Source organism: Teleopsis dalmanni, chromosome X (genome assembly GCF_002237135.1).
Source record: "Teleopsis dalmanni isolate 2A chromosome X, ASM223713v2, whole genome shotgun sequence".
Lineage (NCBI taxonomy): Eukaryota > Metazoa > Arthropoda > Insecta > Diptera > Diopsidae > Teleopsis > Teleopsis dalmanni.
The window spans coordinates 55,464,002-55,482,560 of NC_051848.1; the positions used below are offsets into that span (position 1 = coordinate 55,464,002).

At 32.4% G+C, this 18,559-nt stretch overlaps 1 protein-coding gene across 1 annotated transcript; it reads right to left on the reverse strand.

The window, feature by feature from the left end:
• Nucleotides 1-2,371: 2,371 nt before the first annotated feature.
• LOC119688433 lies at nt 2,372-12,365 on the reverse strand. Its single transcript, XM_038103114.1, has 6 exons — nt 12,026-12,365; nt 11,033-11,931; nt 10,698-10,974; nt 9,863-10,622; nt 7,246-9,789; nt 2,372-2,579 (listed from the first exon to the last, which is right to left on the reverse strand). The coding sequence occupies exons 1-6, from the start codon at nt 12,363-12,365 to the stop codon at nt 2,372-2,374; spliced, it is 5,028 nt and encodes a 1,675-aa protein (XP_037959042.1).
• Between the last annotated feature and the right edge of the window lie 6,194 nt (nt 12,366-18,559).

The following is an 18,559-nucleotide window of genomic DNA, read 5'->3' on the forward strand; positions in this document are numbered from 1 at the left end:
AATTCTATTTATATTTCAATTTATTTATTAGTTTAATAAAAACATTATACTGTCATTGTAAAAATAAATATATTTTATTTATAAATTACTGAATTTAATTCACTAATATATCAAATATTTAAAGATAAATTTATCACTTTACAACTTCAATATAATACTGTAATTATAGGCTATTTAAATATCAAATAATAAAAAATGTTAATACAAAAAAAAAGAATAAATTGATTATATTTTGAATAATTTGATAAATTTTTATGCAAATAAAGGCCTCCAAAAAACTCAGAGATGAAATATTTTATATCAATTTTCACCTAAAAATAAAAAATTATAAATTAACCCATAAGTCATAATATTAGGCATAAACCATATAGAACCACAAAAAATTGAAATAAAATAATTTTATGAAGATTTTTTGCAAAAATATAAAGAAATTTTTGAAATGTAATATCCTAAAAATTCCCCCAATTCACATACAAATAAAGACAACATTTTTAATATTATAGGCAGACAAATTATTGCAGGTGTTATAAATAATAATCAGTTTTTATTCCCTCTCCAATAATTCTTATAAATAATAACTCTAAAATTCCTTTTAATAATGGTTTTTATATATGTTTTTATCCGGCTATATAGGACACCTTTTATTAAATAATTCAACGTTTGTTTAATATTTTTTAATATATTCTATATTTAGACTCTACTTGAGAGTCATCATCAGGAACACGATCTAACATAAATTAATATTAATAAAACTCTATCTAAGTCATCCTCTTTATTTTATTGTCTATATTGCACTCCTTATAATATAACTCAACTGTTAACTCTTATGTTAATATATTTAAACTAAAAAAATTAAAGTTTTCAATTAACCAATAGTAAATGAATTAACGAATTGAATATCTAAAAGTTAATCCCGTATAACAAAAAAAAAAAAAATATATTGATATAACTTAAAGACACGATTTCTAAAATTATATCTTTAGAATAAAATCAAATTAAAAAACGTATACCAAATAAAGCCAAATTTGCAATATTAAATCATCCACAAGCAAAAGGTATATAAATTCTTAAACCTCCTATTTAACGAATATCCTTTCAATAATATATATTATAAATAATTGTATATTTATTTATATAATGAAAAATAAAAATTAATGAAAAAATGGGAATTTTTAAAATCATATTGATAAAATTCTTATTATTAATCGTAATTCACTTAATGTTGGGAACGAAATCTCCCAGTGTAGAATTGGGCCTCCACCAACCTTTTGTACCAGATGCTGTCACTTGATTCTCGGCAGATGTCATTCTACGAATAATTGGCTTTTCTTAGCTCTTCTTCAATTGTGCTTCTTCTAGGAGGACGGCTGCCTTGAGGATTCCATCTCAGAGCTTGGCGTGCAATGTTTTTATTGGGTCTGCGAAGATTGTGGCCTATCCAACGCCTACATATATGCGTCTACATACCTCAAATTTATAATACCAGCTAAAACAATTCCTAAATGAGCAATAGAAGAATAAGCAATTAATGTATTTAAATCAACTTGACGTAGACAATTTAATCTAACTAAAATTCCTGCAATTAATGAAATTCTATTAAAAATATAATCAAATTTCAAACAAAAAAATTAAATAAAAGAAAATACCCGTAAAAGTCCATATCCCCCTAATTGTAGTATAATACCAGCTACAGTTATTGAACCAGAAATTGGCGCCTCTATATACCAAAGCCTTTGGCAGTCATAAATGAACTATAAACATAGATATTCTAAAAAAAATTATATATATTTTTTTTTAAATAAATGTACTGAAAAATGTAAAGTGAAATTAATACTTAATATAAAGAATTATCTATTTATATATTTATTTATAAAATACACAAAAATCTGGAAAAACAAAAACTCATTGCAAAATTTCAACGATTTTTTTTTAATGAATTGCCTGGTTAACGATTGTTTTGCTAAATTAAGTGGTTCACCATATTCATTACCATACTCATTTTTTATATAACTATATTTATTAGAATTAAACTAAATGATTCCTAAAAAGAACCAAAATATATTATGTATTAACATAATATTTATAATTCTCATATTGTTTAATTAAAATCAACTCTATGTAGTTTACATTTTCTAAGTGGCAATGTTTTCTGTTAATACATAATATATATCAACGCTACATCATTTCTACGTGCTTTATTTTGGTTAGTTTAAGATTTGCAACTTTAGATAAATTTTGGATAGATTCTTTGGAATTTATATTGTACATAACTCTCTTTTCATCATTCCACATTCAACGAATTTAATAATATAATGCAATATTTGTAAACATTATTTGAATTGCTATTAGAAAGACCTCAGTAAAACAATATTCAGGTTTTCTCCCCCTGAGATACGTCAAATATATCGTCATTTAGTAATATGGAATCTTCAGATTTCAATATTATAAAATTTTTTGCTGAAAATATATTATCAAATGCATGACCATAGATACCACTAATTATATGATCTATATTATCGAATATGTGTGTATGATCTCCAACGGTATGATCAACAAACAGAAGATAACTTGTTAAATTACTGTTACCAAAATAATTTAAAAATTAGACAAATTCTCATATTTTGTCTTAAAGTAATTAAATAAGTTTAATTTATTCCAACTACAAATTTATACACTTTCTAATCGGAATAGATCGTGTTTTGCGTGAAACAATAAATAAAAATAAAACCAAATGGTGTTTTCTATTTTAATCGCTCCACTTTATAAATGCCTTAAAAACATATCGTTGACTTCAAATACATTAAAAATACGTATTACCACTTTATCAATGAGTATCAATTACACTATAAAAATAGTTAACGGAGATGTATACTGTTCTGTTTAATATATGGAACAGAACTATCCAACGTTGGAGTTGTCAAATTAAAATGACTATATCATTCTACCACTAATTAGAAAACTGCCCAGAAGCGACTTATGATGTGATTATGATTTCCTCATATTTATTAATTCGAAAAACTATGCAATTAGTTAGTAGTAGTTAAAGGCAAAAAGTAATGGAAATCCATATCTAGAACAGTGGTTCCCAACCGGTGGTCCGCGAGATGGTTAAAAATGAGCAGTAAAATTCACCTTTTTATTTATTTTCTTTGAGCAGTCAAGTTTGGTTGACAAAATCAAAACTGATCATTAATTTATTATAAAACTAAATTATTTTGTGTAAAATTCTGATCAACAAAATTTATTTTTCAACAAACAGAACAACCTTTGTTATTTAAAGAGGAGAAAAAAGCTAACCCCCACCGAGTTCTATACCCAAGGGGACATACTTGGTGAACTTTAACTAAAGTCAAAAGTGTTTTCTAACAACAGACAAAGTCTTTTATAAGAATCAATGAGATATCTTTTGAGATACTTTCTACAAATCAAACCTTATTTGAATACCATATAAATGGGAGGCTTGTAAACCAGCGTCTTTACTAAAAATTTAGTTCTATTGAGGACTTAATTATTCACAAAAATGTCAAAACCGTTAGTGATAATTCTTAACACAAACTTTGAAATATATTAAAACGAAAATATGAAAATATATATGAAAATAAAAAATAAACTAGAAATGTATTTAGAACTCATCTTCATGTGTTATCTGTCACACCATATCATGGTTGTATATAACCCAGTATTTAATTATATCGATTTGTACTTGAAACGCAGACTTTGTGTCGTCGTGTTCAATGACTTCCAATATATCTGACTCTACATTACGGATGTCCTCATATACATACTAAACTCTATTTAAATTGCATAAGGAAAGCATGCCAAATATCAGAGACAATTTTGGAGAAGACCGGTCTTAACAAGTAGTATTATATACTACATTATGGTTTTGCTATTTTTTCTTCTACAAAACTATTTTTAAAATTGTGGTAAATATTTTCCGCTGAAGTTTTTAATTCTTTTAAAATAAACAAAAACGATTATTTTAAAATTGAACACTTTTTTGCCGTCCTAAAAATAGTTGCCACCTCAACTGCATTAATCGGTGAAAATAGTAATCAAGGGCTGAAGGTGCATATTGCTTGCATGTCTTCAGACATTAAAAATTATGAGTGAAAACACTGCAATTATTTTGTGTAGAAATTAAAGCGGGGTGAGGGAAAGCAAACGAAATGAAATCGTTAGGGTTTTATAAACTTGCGGCCGTGAAATGTATTAAAACTGAAACGCCTTTCCGTTCGCAGGTGTTGTGGTACTAAATCAAGCAAAACAGATTTAAAACAACTCTTTCGGTTCATTGAGGTGATATAGACTCACTGGTTTTCGAGAAAGTGAAAGTAAAAGTGAATGGTTTGGGAACAAAGTGTAGTTAGCAGGAGTTCATAATCAGATTGAAACAAAATGTTGTCTTAAGGGCAGGGCGAATCATTGAGTGGCACTCTTTTCGGCAATGACAATTCTTATTGGAGCCTTGAAAATACTCCAGTCGTTTTTTTCTGCTGAGGTGGTTATTAGAGCGTATTTAACTATTACACCAATATTTTTATAAAGACCAAAATCAATCAGACGGCTTTCAATACCGATTAAACAAAGTAAAATGCTTTTGTTTTTAAAATATTTGTAATTCATTTATGTTCAGAATATGTATATATAAAATAAGTATCCATAGACTTAATGGGAAGACATGCTATGTAGCTAGGTCCACCATATAATGATTTGTGTTGTAGTTGCGGTTCTGCGGATGAGAATAAAACTGTGCTCCAACTCATGTGTCAGTGTCCATTTTTGCGTAGGAGAAGATCTTGAATTTTTGGGGCCCTTTTTCTCACCAACTTGACCTTGCTGTCATTCTGCAGAATTAGAGCTTTAGCTGTAGTAGACTTTTGACCGCCACTTCAACTTAATTTAACTTATCCATAAACCCACAATGTGATACAAATAACTCATGTTTTATTTTCAAAGTAATAGAATTAATTACTTACCCTATTCTAGTAATATCATCAAGTTTATATAGCCAATACAGAGTCAGAACTATGTGGCAAATTGGTTTATTCACAAATTTAGAGAGCGACACAAAGCACTTAACTAAATAATTTGAAGTCCGGATTTATAACACTAAAGGAGTTTATTTTTATTTGAAGTCAAGGGACCATGGCATTTGGGTCAATAATTTGAAGTAAGAACTCAGTTGTACTATGTTAACATATATATTTGAACTAAGATGTCTATGCCACTAAATTAAACCACCATTTTTTGTGTTGTTGATTAATTATTACTTGTTTTTATTATTGATTAATTTTTTTGAAAAACCGCTAAAGATAATACCTTAGTAAATTTAATTAACTTATCTGAATTAATATTAAAACTTCGCTATGTACTAAGTTCCCAAAAAAGGATCAATACAAAAGAAATAACAATATAGAAATATGCCATTAAAATGTCTCCACAAAATTAATTGTACTAAAACTTATAATTAAAAATAACTTAATTAATTCATATTTTCTATAACTGGTCTGTGATTAACACTAACAATATAGTTGGCTAATTGATAATATATCTGAACTTCATGTTTAGCCCTTAGTACTCACAGTCCAAAACAATTATTTACGAATAATTAATTACATGAAATATTTGTATCTTATCTTAGTACCCTGAAGATGACTATAGAATATAGCCAAAATATTGGTTTAAATAAAAAATTTTTTTAAAACTAAATTTTTTTAAATTTTGCCCGGTTTCCAAAAAAATATTTATGAATATTTTAAATAAAATATTTCCGGATGGTGGGTATTTGACAATATTCGAAGCAGTTGTATGGTCCAAAAATTTCATTATTTAAAAACGAAAGGTTCTGTTGTAATTTATTACTGTTCCAATACCTCTCTGGTAAAATCGTTTTTATTCGTATTAAGAAAATAGATTTTTTAAAATCAAAAAAATCAAGAATTAAATATGTGTTGGTATGTATTATGATTTTTCATTGAACGCATATATATATATATCTATATATATATATATATATATATATTATTATATATATTATTATATATATATATATACATATATATTTATTTATTTATATATACATATATCTCAAACACATGAGCTTCTTCAAAAAAGCTGTTCACAAAGTATATTGATTTTTGCAAAAAATATAATAAAAATACGAATTAAATATAAGAAAATAAATGTTAAATTTAATTTAACTGATATATATGTACGTGGTGGTTATTAAATTATTTTTTTAAAAACTTTTCCAAAATTAAAAAAATTTTCTTGATGAAAATTTCTTTTTTGAGAGAATATTTCTGCCAACCAAGCATCCTTTGCGATAGGCCTAATGCGCTGCTTGAAGTTCAAATACACCTATTATCAATTATGACATCGTATGAGCAATATCGTGGGACTTGAACTTATTTTGAAGGTTTTACAACAGGTCTTGTAACTCAATTAGATCCTTAGATCTAAACTATATAATAAAAAAGCAAGTGTAAAGCACATTAAATGAAATATTTAATCCCTTAGTATAGCTATATAAGTATAGTCATATAACAGTATAGCTTTTCTGAATATATTCGATTGTTAATCTCTATAATCCATGGGACTTATATATCTATTTCCGAACAAATAACTGCATATCATTTATTATTCTTATAATATAGAAGAATTTTAACAATTGTTTATGTGACACTAGGTGTAAATTATAAGCGTTTTTATAATTGGGTTTTATGATCTTTATTTCAATTTCTTTAACACAATGTAAATTATAAACGTTTTTATAATTGGGTTTTGATTTCATTTAATTTATACAATTGAATTTATACAATTTCGGTTATTGATTGTTTAATCACTTTTTTATGTGTACCCGTGTGTTGACACGTTCGCGATCGAAAAAAAAGAGACAGAATCAAACCAACGGAGTTTACTTGCAGCCAAAAAATATAACAATAAAATTTGCTCATCTCGAGCGCAAAAAACAAAAGGCAATAAAACAAGACTTAGAACCGTTGGTTTGATTACATCTTATACAGGGTTAGTTAGATAAATTAATTAACCATATATTAACCATATAAAATATTATATATATATATGAATTATATAATATATTAATTATAATAATTTAATTATACAATATGATTTACAATAGATTAAAATATAATAAATTATAATATATAAATCATATAACACATCAATTAATAATTCTACAGATTCCTACAATATTAACAATTTGACTTTAACCGCTCTAACATCCCGCCCCCCTTGAAAGGATTTTCAATTGGTAATAGTGCGAGTTTGTGGATTGGACGGCGTATTACTCCTTTTGGGGTTTGCACATCAACAACACGAACCAAATTATCTGGACCCCTGATGCAATGCACGATTCGGCCCATCAACCAGCGTTGTGGAGGCATATTGTCTTCATGGATTAAAACCAGAGCCCCCTCGGTGATGTTAGATTGTTCTTCTGTCCATTTGGTGCGTATCTGCAGCTCATTCAGATAGTCTCTAGACCATCTGCGCCAGAAGTGATGTTTGACTGCGGTTATACGAGACCATTTATCAATTAATGAAGCAGATTCATACTGAGGACTTGGTTCAGATAAAGTTTTGAGCGGCCCACCGATAAGAAAATGTGCTGGCGTTAGCGCTTCATAATCGCTCGGGTCACAAGAATGAGGTGTGATTGGTCGCGAATTTAAGATAGCTTCGATTTCAATCAGTGCTGTTCCAAGCTCCTCAAAGGTGAATCGAGTATTTGATAGTGTTCGATACAGATGGCCTTTCGCGCTTTTTACAGCCGCTTCCCATAGACCTCCAAAGTGAGGTGCTCGGGGCGGTATAAAATTGAAATTTATGAATTGGTTGCTGCAAAAGGTCTGCAGCATCACTTGATTAGACTTCTCGAAAAACATTCTTTTTAACTCTGCTAGTTTGTTGTTAGCCCCAACGAAGTTCGTGGCGTTGTCGCAATAGATGTCTGATGGTAACCCTCGTCTACCGATTAACCTTTTCAGTGCTGCAATAAATGCCTCCGTAGATAAGTCTGACACGGCTTCTAGATGAGCTGCCTTTGTAGACAAACAAACGAACACGGCTATATAGGTCTTATATGGAACCCGTCCCCGAATTCGGAGATACGTTAATATCGGACCGCAAAAATCTACCGCAGTACGCGCGAAAGGACGACTTGGAGTGAGGCGTTCGATTGGGAGATTACCCATCATTTGATTAAGTAGTTTGGGTTTATAACGCACGCAGTGAATACACGAGTGCACGACTCGGCGTGCAATTTCTCGAATATTAATTATCCAGAAGTTTAGTCGAGTAAGGGCAATTAGTGCTTTTGCGCCTGCATGATAGTTGCACAAGTGTATATGCCGAACATAAAGTTCCACAAAATAACAGCCCTTCGGCAACAAAATAGGGTGACGTTGGCCTACTGAGATGTCACTCAGCTCGAGGCGACCTCCCACCTTTAGTAATTGATAACCGAATACATTGTCCAGGAAGGGATTTAGATGCTTTAATGTACCTTTGGCTGGGTTCCCTCGTTGTAGGCGTTGTATATCAATTTCGAAGAATTGCTGTTGGATGACCCAAATAATACAGTGCAATGCCTTTTGTAGCTGAATAGGTTGGAGGGTACATTCTCCGTTCTTCAATTTATTCTTGGTTACATGATAAAAACGCTGTACCTGCGCTATTACTCGTAGCATCTTAGTGTATGAACTATATCTTGACAATACCTGTAATACGTAGTTGTCTTCATTTGTGTTAACGAATACAACCTTTCGCGTCTCTTTATTGACTTCTTCCATATCCAGGTTGTGACATTTCAAATGCGGCCAGTATTTATCAGCGAGTAACAAAAATTCCGGCCCCGTAAACCAACAAGACTCTGATAATTGGCGGATGTTACAGCCGCGCGACACAACATCTGCCGGGTTGGATTGGGTAGGAACGTGTCTCCATTGCCCATTTGCGGTAATATCTTGAATTTCCGCTACTCGATTGCCAACGAATGCAGACAGGGTTGATGAGTGCTGCTTCAACCAATGTAATACAATCTGTGAATCAGTCCAAAAAAACGTTTCACCCTTAAATTGCGCAAATATTGGTTGGACCTTCTGATACAGTTTGGCAAGAAGTAAGGCACCACAGAGTTCTAGTTTAGGTAGCGACTTCCGCTTTATAGGTGCCACACGGGATTTTGCAGTGAATAGCCTGACCGTTACCTTACCTGATGTGTTTTGTGATCGGAGAAATATACAGCAACCATATGCGCGTATTGAAGCGTCACAGAAACCGTGTACATCAACCTGTTGATAGTTTATGGATAGGCAGTACCTCGGCACCTTAACCGATGAAAGCGTTGTAAGATCTTGAATAAATGTTTTCCAAGCTGAGTGAAGATTTTGAGGGACTGACTCGTCCCAATCCACACGCAAAAGCCACAATTCTTGCATCATAATTTTGGCTACGAGTATGATCGGTGCTAGTAATCCAAGCGGGTCGAATAATGAAGACGCAAGGGATAAGATGGTGCGTTTTGTTACAATATGACCTGGTTGTGCATTAAACGAAAATAGGAAAACATCTTGCATTTGGTGCCACTTGATGCCTAGAGCGCTGGTGACTGTATCTGTATCAAGATTCAAACTCTTTGTTGTAGTATCGCTGATGAAGTCATGATGGTTTGAATGCCATTTGTCAAGATCGAAGCAACCCTTCTGTAGAATGGCCGTTAACTGATGTCTGATATTGGTGAGTTGACCAATGGAATCTCTCAACCTAAGAAGTCGTCCGACAAAGAAATGATAATGAGTGCAAGCGCCTATGATTGTTTAAAATGCCGCCAAATAACAAACTCCTGTTGCTAGGAAAGGCTGATGCAGTACCATAAGTGACTGTATTCAACTCGTAAGTACTAACAGGATCGGACTCCGTATCTCGCCAAAAAATATATTGGAATTTTCGATCTGGTTCATCTATCAGTATCTGTCGGTACATCTTAACAATGTCAGCCGTCAAGGCATATCGGTGCAAACGAAATTGAAGTAGCAACAAATATAACTCCGACTGAATTGTCGGGCCGACCAGTAGAATATCATTTAATGAACGTTGCGAAGTTGTTGGACATGACGCATCAAAAACCACCCTCAGCTTGGTCGAAGTGCTCGACGGTTTTAAAACACAATGATGAGGGATATAATAATGAGGTTCGTTGGTTTTCGGAGTCTCAACACGCGTCATGTGTCCGAGCTCTCGATATTGTTTCATGAATTCTTGATAGTCTTGCTTCAGTGCACGATTAGATGACAATCGCCGTTCTACAGAATAAAAACGGCGCAAGGCGATATTGTGTGTCAAACCAAGACAATCTGGTGAATCTTTGAATGGTAACCGAACGACAATTCTTCCCATCGCATTTTGGTGAACCGTTTCACGATATAATGACTCACACGCAACATGTGCTGGTGACCATGACTTTGAAGCCGATTGCACTTCCTCTATCTTCCACATCATTTCTAATTGATCGGAGACTGTATCTTCAACTGATAATAGGCATTTTGCTGCTGGTGATGCAAATGGCTGACCCTTGTACTTGCCAGATACAATCCATCCTAATAGTGTTTTTTGAAGTACTGGAAGATTTTCACCTAGTTTGATTTGACCGACAGACAAAATATCAAAGAAACTTTCAGCTCCAAGCAAAAGATCAACGCGCTTGGATTTAAAGAATTGCTCATCGGCGAGAGGTGTATTTGGTGGAACCTTCCACGACGATATATCGATTTCAGAACTTGGTTGATATGCGATGTGATTCGTAATACCAAAGTTTAAAGCAAGTTCAAAATTTGAATGACGAGATTTGATTGATGTGAGCGTCTGATACTTAATGTTGGTCAACGAACTACCAAGGACAGCAACCGTTATTGCTAAATAAGCTCTTGAAAAACCTCCGTTAGAAGTGACCTGAAAGCATGAACAAGTAGCCTACCACTGATAATTCCCGAGAATCCTTCACTAAAACCAATGCAGTGGCTAGAATTATTTGCTCGGCCGATGACATATTAAGATGGGAATGGCTGGCAACGTTGTCGTTGGGCATAGCAGCGTGTTCTGTGCGTCGTGATGATCCCGCGCTCTTAATATTCGTTGGCAATTGCGAATGATGCAAGAGAGTGTGATGTGGCTTTGCGCAAACCTTACATTTAAACGTTGATGTACAATTAACCACATGATGGCGTGGCGATAAGCAGTTTATGCAGAGTTTTAGGCTCTTCACCTTTTCAAACCTTTGAACCACCTCCAGTGCCTTAAAACGATGACAATTCTGTATTAGGTGTTCATTGCTAGAACAAAATGAGCAAGAATTGCTAGATGTAGATGCAACAAATGCGTATTGTTTTGAGCGTCTGTTAGTCTTGGAGTTAAGACTATTAGGTTTACGTTGTGATGATGACTGATTGCCGTTTCCACTGTCAAGTGATTCGAGAAACTGGCAATGTCTATCCAACAATTTTGAGCAATCTTCCCAACTGGGTAATGTGTCAAAGTTACGCGATTCATTCCATTTCCTACGTGTAATTGCGTCCGTTTTTTGCATGATTAACGAGATAAGTAGAGCCTCACATATTTGTTTCTCTGTACCTAGCGAACAGAGTGAACCATACAAAGCGGATGCATTGTTTACCAGACTACGGAGTTGTTGGCTTGACTGACCCGATACTGCTGGTAGATCAAATAGTGTCGCGATATTTTCGGCGAAGATTAGGCTATTATTGTCATAGCGCGATTTAAGCCTATCCAGAGCCTTTGGATAGTTTTCATTCGAAATAGGAAATGCCTGTACTGTCTCTAGAGCTTGACCAGTAAGGCAGTTCAGCAAGTGATTAAATTTTTCAATATTTGTGAGGTATATTTCGCGATCTATGTATGATTTGGAGAAACGAATTAATAAAATTGTTATAATCCGAGTACTTACCACTGAATGTAGGTAATTTTAACAGTGGTAATTTTTTACTTGAGGTGGGCATCATTGCTGTTACGTCTAGCACTGATGCATTGTGGGCCTCTTCCTGCAGTTGAGACATGATTAATACTTTGGTGGAAACGTATAGGTCTTCTAATTCATCTCTAGCTGAGTCAGTTGCATCTAATTTCTCGATCAACGTCTGAAAAGCTAAGATTTGTTTAAAATATGATTCTAAAATACCTAGTCGACATTTCAGTTCTGGTTGTGAGAGCGAATTACTCTTTCCTTTGACGAACGCCTTGATTCTTGAAATACTCGCTTTCGTCGAGGCTCGCTGTTGTTTTAGTTCTGACAGTTCTGCCGTAGTGGTTGGCTCTGCCGTTGCCATTGAACCAGTTGTAGATACTTGAGAACAGCAAGGGATTTGACGAAGTCGAAAAGTCACAATAGCAACAGTGAGCTTTCCGAAATTGAACTGCTCTTACGGTGGTTGTTGTCAGACGCGACGTTGACGAACCCGCACACTTACTGATTGGAAGCAAATATTAACCAGTAATCAACAAGTAAGTTAACTTGTTGTTGTTGTTGTAATTGTTCAGCGTGACCTTGATGCGGACACGAGGTTCTATTTGGCGCTTAGCAGAACCTAAGCCGAGAACCATAGAATGCACAATAGTACACACGTACGATAGTATATAGTATATATGTACAGATGTACGATATTATTAAAGTTAGCACACCTTAGATATATAACCGTTTAGGAGCAATACTCACACGAGCACATTATGGTTACAAATTAACCAAATACAATAAAAGCGAAAGTATGTACAATCAACAAGTAAAGATAGCTTGTTGTTGTTATTTTAACTGTCGAGCACGACCTTGATGCGGACACGAGATTCTATTTTGAGGTTAGCGGACCTAAACCGAGAACCACCAATTGCACAAGAGTATATACGTACGATAGTACATATGTAATATATATATAGATGTACGATATATTATAATGGTTAGCACACGTTAGCTATATAGCTGGTTAGAAAAAGTATTCACACGCGCACATTAATGGTTACAATTATCCAAAAACAATAAAAGCGAAAGTATGTACAATCAACAAGTAAAGATAGCTTGTTGTTGTTATTTTAAATGTCGAGCACGACCTTGATGCGGACACGAGGTTCTGATTTGAGGTTAGCGGACCTAAACCGAGAACCACCAATTGCACAAGAGTATATACGTACGATAGTACATAGGTAATATATATATAGATGTACGATATATTATAATGGTTAGCACGCGTTAGCTATATAACTGGTTAGAAGAAATATTCACACGCGCACTTTAATGGTTACAAATTAACCAAAAACAATAAAAGCGAAAGTATGTACAATCAACAAGTAAAGGTATCTTGTTGTTGTAATGTCGAGCGCGATCTTGATGCGGACACGAGGTTCTGTTTTGAGGTTAGCGGACCTAAACCGAGAACCACCAATTGGACAATAGTATATACGTACGATAATTCATATGTAGTATATATATAGATGTACGATATATTATAATAGTTAGCACGCGTTAGCTATATAACTGGTTAGAAGAAATATTCACACGCGCACTTTAATGGTTACAAATTAACCAAAAACAATAAAAGCGAAAGTATGTACAATCAACAAGTAAAGGTATCTTGTTGTTGTAATGTCGAGCGCGATCTTGATGCGGACACGAGGTTCTGGTTTGAGGTTAGCGGACCTAAACCGAGAACCACCAATTGCACAATAGTATATACGTTCGACAGTCCACAGAATAGCCGTGTGGAAGAAATGCACACACGCGTACACTAATGATTACAAACTTAATAAGAAAAAATGATTACCACACGTGGGTAATATTTAGATTTTTTAACAAATTGGAGATTAATAACCACTATTAAAATTGCAAAAAGTCCTGTCACGGTCGCCAATGTAAATTATAAGCGTTTTTATAATTGGGTTTTATGATCTTTATTTCAATTTCTTTAACACAATGTAAATTATAAACGTTTTTAGAATTGGGTTTTGGTTTCATTTAATTTATACAATTGAATTTATACAATTCCGGTTATTGATTGTTTAATCACTTTTTTATGTGTACCCGTGTGTTGACACGTTCGCGATCGAAAAACAAGAGACAGCATCAAACCAACGGAGTTTACTTGCAGCCCAAAAAATATAACAAAAAAATTGCTCATCTCGAGCGCAAAAACAAAAGGCAATAAAAACAAGACTTAGAACCGTTGGTTTGATTACATCTTATACAGGGTTAGTTAGATAAATTAATTAACCATATATATTAACCATATAAAATATTATATATGAATTATATAATATATTAATTATAATAATTTAATTATACAATATATGATTTAAAATAAATTAAAATATAATAAAATATAATATATAAATCATATAACACATCAATTATAATAATTCTACAGAATCCTACAATATTAACAATTTGACTTTAACCGCTCTAACAAATATTTTAAAATCAGTTTTTAGTAATATTCCTATATAGCGCTAGCATTTTCAAAAAACTGTAGGCCGTAAGTCCAATCGTACAGTTGATTGTACAGGAAGATCTTGTACTTGAACCGTAATGGGGACTGACAGCTTATAAGCTAATGTAGTTTAGAAGTTTGTAATTTCATTAGTGCTTTTTTCGTTGAATAAAATATATGAAAGTAAGTATATATGTAAATATGTTAGTAAGTATGTAAGCAAGTAAGTATGTAAATTTGCAAGTAACTACTAAGTGGATTGATAATTTCATGGCTTCACAACAGGTGGGACCGCCAGGATAAAATCAATAAAATTTTGTATATTTGACAAGTTTTAAACAACAGTAGTACAAGTTTAGACTTTATCAGATATTTGGTTAGCTTTTTTTCAAATAACCTATTAAATTGGTGATTTTTTATTATATGGAAAAAATTGAATATTCGATTGAATATTAGAAATAATATTTCTGCATTTGAAAGGAATGAACAATGATGCAATCAAATTAGAAATAGATTCTGTTTACGACAACTATTTACTTGCACCTTCGTTAACATCCATAAAAAATTGGAAAGCTGAATTTAAACTTGGTAATACCAGTGTTTTTTTGTGAAGAGTGTCCGAGTCGTCCAAAAGAGGTCACAACTGAAAAAAACAGAAAAAATCGGGATTTGTGTTCCACGAACTCAAAAATCGGTTGGAAAAGTTTTGGCTTCCGTAAGTTTTGGATTCATGTTAAATAATTATCATAGAGTATATGGAAAAACGAAAAAGGAAGAACAATAATGCAGACTACGATTGCATATTATTGGAACGATTGAATGTGGTAATCAAGAAAACACGACCACATTTGTCGAAGAATAAAATTTTGTCTCTGCAAGATAACGCACCCGCTCAATGAAAATTACGTGTTTCCAAATTTGAAAAGATGGCTCTAGGGAAAGAGATTTGCTTCAAATGAGGAATGAGAAACTGAGGTATATTTTAAAGGACTTGATTAATTTTGGAGTATTATTCAAAAGGTATCCAAATGTTGAGAGATTGTTGGACTTGGTGTGTCGAGCTAAAAGCGGACTACATTGAAACATACAATATAATCTTCCAAAAAAAAATGCGTTTTTATTACTAAGGCTGTATATTTATCAATCCACTTAGTACTAGTACTTTAAGGAAAATTTGGCAGCCTTACTCTGTTTTCAGTTTTGTACGCTTTATTTGTATTGTTCAAAGTGATTAGCTGACAATAAACTTATTTTCATGCTTTTATGAATAATGGAAATAAAAGAAACACCAAGATTAATAAGAAGACCAACAGGTCTCCGGAATGTCTCCGGAATCAATGCGCAACAAATGAACGGATTTAAAAATTTTGACAAATTAAACGGTGCTTTTTTCAAGTCAAACTCTAGCTCAAAATGTGTTAAATGTAGAGTACAACGCGATATTTGAGCAGTTTTTAACTTAAACTGAAGTTATAGTAATCACTTTAAATTGTATTAAATTGTACTTCTCTTTAACAATAGAATTTAATGAATATATAAAAATATATTATCATTTTATAAATATTTAGATATTTTATTTCACAATAAAAATCAGTCATTTAACACCAAAATAAATTTTAGAGCATTGACTATTTAAATATTTTTTACTTACATTAATAATTCATTGTTCCACTTACCTGAAATAAAAAAAAAAATTGAAATTTATTAAACTCGAGGTAGAAACATATAATATCTTCAATAACAACAATATTAATCTAATTATATATATATAATAATTGAAGTCAAAAAATTATATTTAATCAAATCAGTAGATATATCCAAAGATCACTATTTGTGGATATGGGATAGTATTCCAAGATATGGGATAGTATATGGTCATTGCAAAAATTCTCTTGATTAAAAATCAAATTTATGTAGTTGGAAATTTCCTCACCATTACAGCCATAATTTATTTATATTTAACTCGGAATTTTTTCTTTAAGGCTTCCAAGAGAGTTATGTGATCACATTTAGTAGGTTCGCACAAAAACATTGTAAAGCTGTTATATATTCCTTACAAAGCATATCTAACCCTTGCTTTGCTCTTAGCTATTCCCACAACAAGGTAAGGTTGCAGTTTATCAAGTAAGCCATTCACGATAAAAAATTCTTTAATTTAATTTAATCTTTTGCAGTATTTATCATTCGAGCTCTTTACAACCTATAAGATGTAAACATTGGTCTACAAGCGCTAACCGACACTTGTGTGCTGAAGAAGAGAAACGCATTAATTCCTATGATTCATTCAAGAAAGAATAGTGAGTGAGTAAATGCTGTAAGCTATAAGGACAGGATGGAAGAGAGAAGAGGTATAATAAAAACTCGTTCTTTATTCGCGGTTAAGTTACCAGCAACTGATAATGCCGCACACGTTCGTAATGGTTCAATAGGTCAACGATGCGTTGAATGGTTAAATGGCATGGAAAATTTAGAATTATTTTTTTAAGAACTGCCAATTCTACTACCATTTATATTTCCACCACTTTCGCAACTTCGGCTGGAAGAAGCAGTAAGGTCCACAAGTTGTTAGCGCTATGCAGTTTCCGTAGAACATTGCGCAAGGTACAAATATTATAACCAAAAGGCGTCTGCAACGATTTTGATCTCAATATTTAGAAAAATTACACAAACAGCACAACCAACTTAGCCGCTGAGATGTTGCAAGTACCAAACGTTGAGTGTGGCAGCTAAACGGTTACATGTATGTATAGTGCGCCGACTCTACACAGGCTGCCTTATACCGCATTGCCGTAGTGCCGTAGTGCCGCAATACCCAATCTTCGACGAATGGCAGTTGGCTAACCGTTTCGTTTGCATTTTGTCAAAAGAATTCGGTGTTGAGATTATTGTTGTATGTAGTTTGTGTAGAATTTCCTGTTCTACTCCAATATTTTACTCCAATGTACGGAAAATCTGTTTTCGATTTACATCTTCATGTGTTGTTAATAATATTTTCATTTGTTATTTTTAGTATTTTAATTTATTGCAATAAAAAGTTGGCTTTGTTTTCGTTCGCATCGTCTTCTGCCGACTGTTTATTGTTGTAGTAGGAATTTTGGAGTCTAGTCGTTGCTTACAAAGTTCGGATAGTGTAGTTCTGTAATCAAGCGAAGGTTGAATGTTTTCAAATTATATTTTTAAATTAGAAAACTTTAATTACTTGAGCTTAAGTTTTGTGTTTGTATTTCGGAAAAATGACATATTATGTTTCCTCCATTCGGAGATTAACTTTTTTAAAATTTATACCGTCTCTATTGATATTATTATTATATATTTCAATACACAAATCCTTCAGACGCTGACGTAAGCTTTAGTTGATTTGCTTACTCCTGATGCTACTTATTATCTGCAAAAAAGGCTTTAAAAATAAACCAACTATTAAATTGAATAATCCAATATGCCCATCGTCCATCGCAGTTAAGAAAGTTCAACATTTTTTTCTGTTGTTTGTTTGGTTACTAAGAGAGTTTATCTCATGGAATATTAAACTCACCACTATCGATTCTTGGGTCTTAATAACATCAGTGTATATATAAAGCTTTTAGCTATAGAATGGAGTTGTGGAAATGTTTAAGCTTTAAACAGGTTGTTGGATAGATGTGGACACCGCAAAAAATATGTGATACGTTTATTGGTAAATATAACGTCAGTAATTTAATTTCAGAATAAAGTTAATAAATCTAAGAATGATGGCGTTGCTAATATAAACTATTATAGTATAAAAAAAAATTAGAATGAATAGAAAAGGGCAATATTGAACAAAATGGTACGGTTACACATTCAGATTTACTTCAAATTAACCATAAAGTCAGCTCAAGGCATACATAAGACATCTACAATAAAAAGTATCCAATTTACCCAAAAATAAAATATTTTAAAATTATACCATCGTTAAATAGAATAAATAATGAATTTTCAAATAGTGTGTTAAAACAAAATGGAATAATGGGATACGAAAAAAAAAAATAATTTAAAAATAATTTATAATTTAAAAACTACTGAACTTCATA